The following is a 7,127-nucleotide window of genomic DNA, read 5'->3' on the forward strand; positions in this document are numbered from 1 at the left end:
TCATGCTAGACAGATTTTTATTTGACCTTCTGGCCCAACAGGAAGAGCAAAGTCAGAAAGCATCCATGTCCGTGAAGTGATGGGTGTGCAGAGCTGAGATTTTGGCAGGCAGGCAGGTCTTTCCTTGCCTCTCCAGGCTTCACCAGGTGCTTCCCTCGTCCTGGGGCTCAAACTTGCAGACGAAATAACGCCTGGACCTGCAATTCTGATCATTCCATGAGAGGTACCCTGGGTAGCAAAAGAGACGTTTCCGATCACCCGGAGAGTTTTCCTGCCTAAGGTGAGCCTGTAATTCACCATCGGTTGGGGATCGGCCCAACGTCATCCAGCCGGCTTTCGTGGCTAAGGTGGGACTGGAACTCACCGTCTCCCCTTTTTCTAATCTGGTGCCTTAACCACTAGACCATACTGCTTTTTAGGCTGCTCCAGTGAGTTATTATTGGCCTGAACCTGCATTCATAGTTCTGTTCTACATAAATAAGTGGCTGAGATTTATCTCATCGCAGTGCGGTAGACCTTTGACAATAGCAAGAGCACTTAGACTTATATACTGCTTTATAGTGTTTTACAGCCCTCTCTAAGCAGTTGGCAAAGCCAGCCTCTTGCCCCCAACAATCTGGCTCCTCATTTTACCGACCTCGGAAGGGCGGAAGGCTGAGTCAACCTTGAGCCTGGTGAGATTTGAACTGCCAAATTGCCATCAGCCGTCAGTCAGCAGAAGGAGCCTGTAGTACCATGCCACTGTGGTTCAATAATAATTTAATATATTAAATTAATGTATTAAAGCAAGGAAAATGACCACGCAAAGCCAGATGTCCAGTGACAATGATGGGCCAAGGAAGTAGGTTAAGACGGAGATTGTTTGCTTAATTAGGAGTAATTCTGAGTATTACGGGCCCTGTAATTCTTTGGATATACAGTTTGAGGGTTTGAAGAAAGGGTGGCTTTCATTTTTAATGGCGTGCCCCATGGACCTTTCGTCTTCCCTTGTCTGTATAGAGGGTAGGACTGTGGAGGCGTAGAGATTCAGGAGGTCAACAAAGGCCATCAGTGGCCAAGGGTTCAGGGTACCAAGAAGGGGTAGGATTCTATCGGTTCAGCCTGGTTTGGAAAAACTGGGACCTCCGAGGATCCGCTGGGAGGGAACCAGTTCAGTTTGCTCCGACGAACAGCAGTTGAACCCACCCTCCCTGCCCGGGCTCTGGGCTGTGCTTTATATCCTGTTTTTCAAGCTCAGCGGATTGCCGTGCATCAGCTGTTGGACACACAGGGATGGCTGGAGAAGGCCGGTAGCAAATGCTCTGCGCACGTTCACCAGACTGGTTGTTACATTAGTTGAATCGCACCCCTGGTCCCCCTGATTGTGGGAAGCACATCTCCAGCTGCCTCCCCTTCACCTGGGCTTACCTGACCAGCTCCACAGCTCCACACAGTACTCGTTCCATAAAAAGTTGTTGGGTTCTCCTCGTTTCCAGGATCTGTAGAGGAACCTGGAGCCATCACTCCACTTCCAGATGCGTCGCTAGAATGACAGAGAAGCCATGTTAGCCAACTGAGGAAGGGGCTCTGGCTGTGAGGGCCCAGAGGCAGAGAGAGAAAAGTGGATAAGGGATTTTCGATAAACAGCTATCCAAAAAAGTGAAGTATAGAACAATACACATATTAAAAGTGGCCAGACTAGCTTTTGCTCAATGTTGGAAGCTACCCCATATACCTACGGAACAGATGATCATCCAAAAAATCTCAGATTGTGCAGAAATGGATAAACTAACTTTAGCCTTTAAAAAATAAAGATTCTTCAATATATCATAACAATTGGAATTGCTGGTATAAATGGTTAGAACAAAGGCAGATTTTGTATCATAAGGCAAAAAAGAATAAGACAAATTTATATGAGTGATATATGAACATACATATGGATAAGGTGTGCGTATATGGCATAAACTAAGAAAAGAAAAGATCTTACAAACTATCGAAAATGAGAATGTTCTTAAGTGCTTTTCCATTCTTTTTTCTTTTTCTCTTTCCTTTTCTTTTCTTTTTTGCTCTTCTATCTGTGTATGTGTTGTTGATTTGTTTTTAATTGTAAAATTAATAAAATTTCTTGTTGTTTTTTTTAAAAAGAAACCACCCAAGGGGCCCTCAAGAGGAAAGGAGGCCCTGGTACTGGGATAGGGGCCTGGGCAGGATCCGTCCCTCTGGGGCTTCAAAGACAGCACTCAGTTCTTCAGTGGGGCAGGAGGATTTGGTAAGCGGGGAGAGAGAGAGAGACCGGATGGGAGTAAATGTTTTTTTTCTATGGTGTTATCCAGTGGTGGGCTTCAAATAATTTAACAACCAGTTCTCTGCCCAGTTGCTGGATGGGCATGGCCATGGTGGGCATGGCCTAGGCAGCCTCCTGCACCATCCTTGGAGCAAAAATGGGCTGTGGAGGGATCATTTTCAACCACCCTGGGCTCCGGAGGTTCTCTGGGGTCTGGAAATAGGCCCATTTTCACCCTCCAGGGGCCTCTGGGAGGCCCATTTTCCACCTCCCTGGGCTCTACACACCCCCTGCACTTACCTGGGATCCAAAACAGGCCACGTGGGGACTCCTGGGAGAGGAAGAATGGGGTGGGGCCAGCCAGTCGTCGGAGCTACCGGTACGTCGAACCAGATGTAAAATTAACACCCGGTTCGGGCAAACCGGTGCGAACCGGCTGAATCCCATCCATGGTGTTACCCAAGGCAAGAACATTCCACGGAGAGATCAGTGACTCCCGTGGGAGGATTCGTCAATAAAACCCCTTAAAAACAGTCAAGCTGGATCCATAAAGGTTAGTCTCAGAAAGGACCTACTTTCTCTGGATCACTCAGTCCGATCCAGACATTGATGAGGAAGACATCGTGGGAGGTCAACTTGGCCACGTAAGCTGACTCTGCCCAGCTTTGGATGGAGGCGAGGTGGCTGCCTTCCTCCTGCTGCCTGCAGGATATCTGGGAGAGAAGGACAACAGAGAAAGAGCCTTGTTCAACAGAGAAGGAGTGTCTTGTCTTTTGTGCATGTGAGAAAAGCTAGAAGCCAAAAGGCTGCGAGTTCTAATCCCGCCTTAGGCATGAAAGCCAGCTGGGCGACTTTGGGCCACTGCCTCCCACTCGGCCCAGTCCAGCCCACCGGATTGTCGTTATGTGGAAAACAGAAGGTGGAGGAAGGACTATTGTGAGCCTTGGCCATCTGGAGTTATTTGTAAAATAAATAAAATAAACGTGGGAGAAAACTAATAACAACAACAAACCCCACATTAAGGAGAGGCATTGGTGGAGATGGATGGCAGGAGTGAACAAACCAGGAAAGTTGCAAACCCCTGGCCTTCATCGGCCCCATAGGCTACCCATAAGGCTGCTGCCATCTGGCCATCTGCCCTTCTTATGCCCAGAGGCAGGAGAGGAATTGGCAGCCGGGGGCAACAAATGGTCCCCTGGCTCAAAGAGTAGAGAAAAGAACTTTAAATGGGCTCAGAGAAACAACCCATAGAATCATTTAAGACTAACCTACAATCATACCCTTTTCATACACTCTCCTCCTCCTCCTCCTCCTCCTTCTCTTCCTCCTCCTCTTCCTTATCCTCCTCCCTCCATTTCATCTTAGCCAGAGGGGCCTGGGGGACTTTGCAAGGCTCTGCTTAAGACTTCTGCTAAGTCTACGAGATTCACAGGCACACAAACATTTCTAACCTCTGCCTCACGCCAGCTCTTGAGAGTTTTGAAGACCTTGTAGCAATGCCCATTAAAGAAGGACCACTCGAAGGGACATTGGAGGTTGGCTCCACTTCCTGTGTGGGAAAAGAGAAACCCAATGAAAAGATGGCCAGGGGAGGAGGAGGAGGAGGAGGAGGAGGAGGAGGAGGAGGAGGAGGAGGAGGAGGAGGAGGAGGAGGAGGAGGAGGAGGAGGAGGAGGAGGAAGATGCTAAGGATAAGCGGGGAGGAGGAGATGGAAGAGAAGGAAGAAGAGGAAGAGGAGGGAGGAGGAGGAGGAGGAGGAGGAGGAGGAGGAGGATAAGGGGAGGAGGAGATGGAAGAGAAGGAAGAATAGGAGAGAGGAGAGAGGAGGAGGAGGAGGAGGAGGAGGAGGAGGAGGAGGAGGAGGGAGAGGAGGAGGAGGAAGATGCTAAGGATAAGCGGGGAGGAGGAGATGGAAGAGAAGGAAGAATAGGAAGAGGAGATGGAGGAGGAGGAGGAGGAGGAGGAGGAGGAGGAGGAGGAGGAGGAGGAGGATGCTAAGGATAAGCGGGAAGAGGAGAAGGAAGAAGAGGAAGAGAGATGGAGGAGAGAGGAGGAGGAGGAGGAGGAGGAGCGGAGGAGGATAAGGAGGAGGAGATGGAAGAGAAGGAAGAAGAGGAAGAGGAGATGGAGGAGGAGGGAGGAGGAGGGAGGAGGAGGAGGGAGGAGGATAAGCGGGGAGGAGAGATGGAAAGAAGGAAGAAGAGGAAGAGGAGAGGAGGAGGAGGAGGAGGAGGAGGAGGAGGAGGAGGAGGAGGAGGAGGAGGAGGAGGAAGATGCTAAGGATAAGCGGGGAGGAGGAGATGGAAGAGAAGGAAGGAAGAGGAGATAGAGGAGGAGGAGGAGGAGGAGGAGGAGGAGGAGGAGGAGGAGGAAGAGGAGGAGGAGGAGGATAAGTGGGGAGGAGGAGATGGAAGAGAAGGAAGAAGAGGAAGAGGAGATGGAGGAGGAGGAGGAGGAGGAGAGAGGAGGAGAGAGGAGGAGGAGGAGGAGAGGAGGAGGGGGGAGAGAGGAGAGGAAGAGAAGAAGAAGAGGAAGAGGAGAGGAGGAGGAGGAGGAGGAGGAGGAGGAGGAGGAGGAGGAGGAGGAGGAGGAGGAGGAGGAAGATGCTAAGGATAAGCGGGGAGGAGGAGATGGAAGAGAAGGAAGAAGAGGAAGAGGAGATGGAGGAGGAGGAGGAGGAGGAGGAGGAGGAGGAGGAGGAGGAGGAGGAGGAGGAGGAGGAGGATAAGTGGGGAGGAGGAGAGAAGAGAAGGAAGAAGAGGAAGAGGAGATGGAGGAGGAGGAGGAGGAAGCGGAAGAGGAGAAGGCAGCTGGTTCTGCAGAACCTTCTTGACCATCTTTTTTTTTAAAAAAAAATTTATTAAACAATTTTCCTCATTTTATAACACCATTTTCATTCTTTGCAACTTTTCAGTTTCGGCATACATATGTTTGACATACATTGTCGCTATAATAAAAGCACAAATATTAAGACGTGGGAAAATACCCGAAGAAACCTAAATACCACACCCACAGCACCTATATAGTTCCACTGTAATATCTTTATATCTACTATTTAACCAATTATACCACGTGTTCCAAATCAAATAATATTCAGTTTCCCCTCTGTCTTTTATTTCTATTGTCAGCCTATCCATCTCGACACGCTCTAAGACTTTCTTTATCACAGACGGTATAGCAGCCATTCTTGACCATCTTTGATGACAGTAAATTCAATCCAGCTTGGGTTACGGATGCAGCGACTGCGATTTGCAAATTGTCCAAAGTCTGGTGAGGTTTAGTCTTGGTTCAGTTTGCAGAACTTGGGCCGCGAGTCCCCAACGGAGCCAATTTTGGCCTAAGGGGTTAAGGCACCAGGCTGGAAAGAGGAAGATCTTGCCAACAGAGACATACGGTGGGATCTAAATTGCACCGTAAGCCAAACGTGAACAAAAGCAACTTCAGGAAGAGGATATTGGGGTGGGTGGTGGGGACACAAATTCAGGAAGGGGTTCAAGGCAAGAGAGTTGATCCCTCTGGACACAAGAGACCCTGTTCGAACTCACCCCTTAAGGAGAGGGCCACAACCAGCAAGCCGAGACTTAGAAAAAGGAATCGCTTCATGGTCTTCCTTCCTTCCCTGCAGAGAGAGGCAAAGAGGGGAGATGAAGAAGTGGGGGAGGGGTCAAGGCCTTTGGGAGGGGCTCCTCAGGAAGGGGGACCCCCCCATCACCACTAAGCTCCATAGTTTGTCTCCCAGTTTGGGGCTCCTCACCCGGCCCCCCCATTTCTCCCTCCTGGGTCGCACAACGGCTTTAATGGGTTTGAGGGGAGGTCTCCAAACTTGGCAACTTTAAGACCAGTGGACTTCAAAGTCTGAGTTAGAGTATATCTGAACTAGCATGTCTTGATGGGGGGGGGCGTCCTTAAGAAAGGCTCTGTCCCCCAGAGACACCCCCCCAAAAAAGATCCCTTGGTTCTTGCCTCCCAGATCACCCGCTGAATCATAAGCATTGCCTGCAGCCGCCTGGAAGAGAGATCCCTTCCGGTGGAGAGACACAGACCTAGGAGTGGCCTGGCGCAGGGGACTCCCCTGTCAGGTGTGTACAGGTGAGAAAGCTGCACTCACCTGCCCTTTTGCCTTCCCAGGGAGCAACTCTGCTGAAGTCTGGCAATTCGAGGCTTTTCCTCTTATAAAGGGAAGGGAGGCATTTATAGGCAAGGCGGGGGGTGGGGGGTGGATTTCTGTTTTTTTGGGGGGGGGGGATTGCAGAGAAAGAGAAATTCCTTTGTGTGCAAGTTTTGGTCTAAGTGCCATGATGTAGCTTGTTTGCGCACACGCACACACACACCTACGCACAAAAACTTAATCTCACAGGATTTCCATTCTGCCAGGTGAGATCTCACAGGGATAAATCTGCAATTTGAGGTCATCCAGCCAAGCCTCAGCGAGGTGCAGCAATCCAAGGGAAAGCCCCCCCAGATACATGGCTGATTATAGCCCCCTTGAGGGCATCCGGACAAGGGGAGCCCCCCCACCTCCATCTGGGTCTCAGGGCTTCTGTTGTCAGATTTGTGAGCGAGATTTGTCAAACTTTCCTTCAGGACCTGCAGGGATGAACAGCTCCCAGCATCCTCCCCAGGGAGGGCTTCGCTCCCTTCCCACAACAGGACAAGACCTCAACCCGGGTTAAGAAAAGGGAACGGCCGCTTCATTCACACAATCTGCTGAATGAGCGGCTGGGTTTTGAAGAAAAGCGAACCACAAACCACACAGGGGGTTTCACCAAGTCTCCCCTGCAAACTCCCTACGACACAGAAGGATAGGAAGCTGAACAGCCGAAAAAGACCTTGTGGTCCGTCACAATTGATGTGGTTTTATTTT

At 50.1% G+C, this 7,127-nt stretch overlaps 1 protein-coding gene across 2 annotated transcripts; it reads right to left on the reverse strand.

The window, feature by feature from the left end:
* LOC113451959 (C-type lectin lectoxin-Lio2-like) lies at nt 1–6,459 on the reverse strand. 2 transcript variants are annotated; one of them, XM_026723364.2, is made up of 6 exons: nt 6,372–6,459; nt 5,809–5,882; nt 3,715–3,812; nt 2,839–2,976; nt 1,408–1,522; nt 1–228 (listed from the first exon to the last, which is right to left on the reverse strand). In XM_026723364.2, exons 2-6 carry the CDS (start codon nt 5,864–5,866, stop codon nt 140–142), a joined length of 498 nt encoding a protein of 165 aa, XP_026579149.1. In that variant the 5' UTR covers nt 5,867–5,882; nt 6,372–6,459; the 3' UTR covers nt 1–139. The 2 variants fall into 2 exon arrangements, with proteins under 2 accessions (XP_026579149.1, XP_087791563.1); XM_087935437.1 differs by having other exon boundaries at nt 6,384–6,418.
* Between the last annotated feature and the right edge of the window lie 668 nt (nt 6,460–7,127).

Source organism: Pseudonaja textilis, chromosome 5, assembly GCF_049901715.1.
Source record: "Pseudonaja textilis isolate UNSWEBS1 chromosome 5, rPseTex1.2, whole genome shotgun sequence".
Classification (NCBI taxonomy): Eukaryota; Metazoa; Chordata; class Lepidosauria; order Squamata; family Elapidae; genus Pseudonaja; species Pseudonaja textilis.

Coding starts and splice junctions, on each gene's coding strand:
- LOC113451959 (XM_026723364.2), bottom strand. CDS start 5,866: ATGAAGCGATTCCTTTTTCTAAGTCTCGGCTTGCTGGTTGTGGCCCTC. Junction 2,977..3,714: donor AGAGCTGGCGTGAGGCAGAG/GTTAGAAATGTT, acceptor CTTCTCTCCCAG/ATATCCTGCAGGCAGCAGGA. Junction 229..1,407: donor GGAGCTGTGGAGCTGGTCAG/GTAAGCCCAGGT, acceptor TTTGCTACCCAG/GGTACCTCTCATGGAATGAT.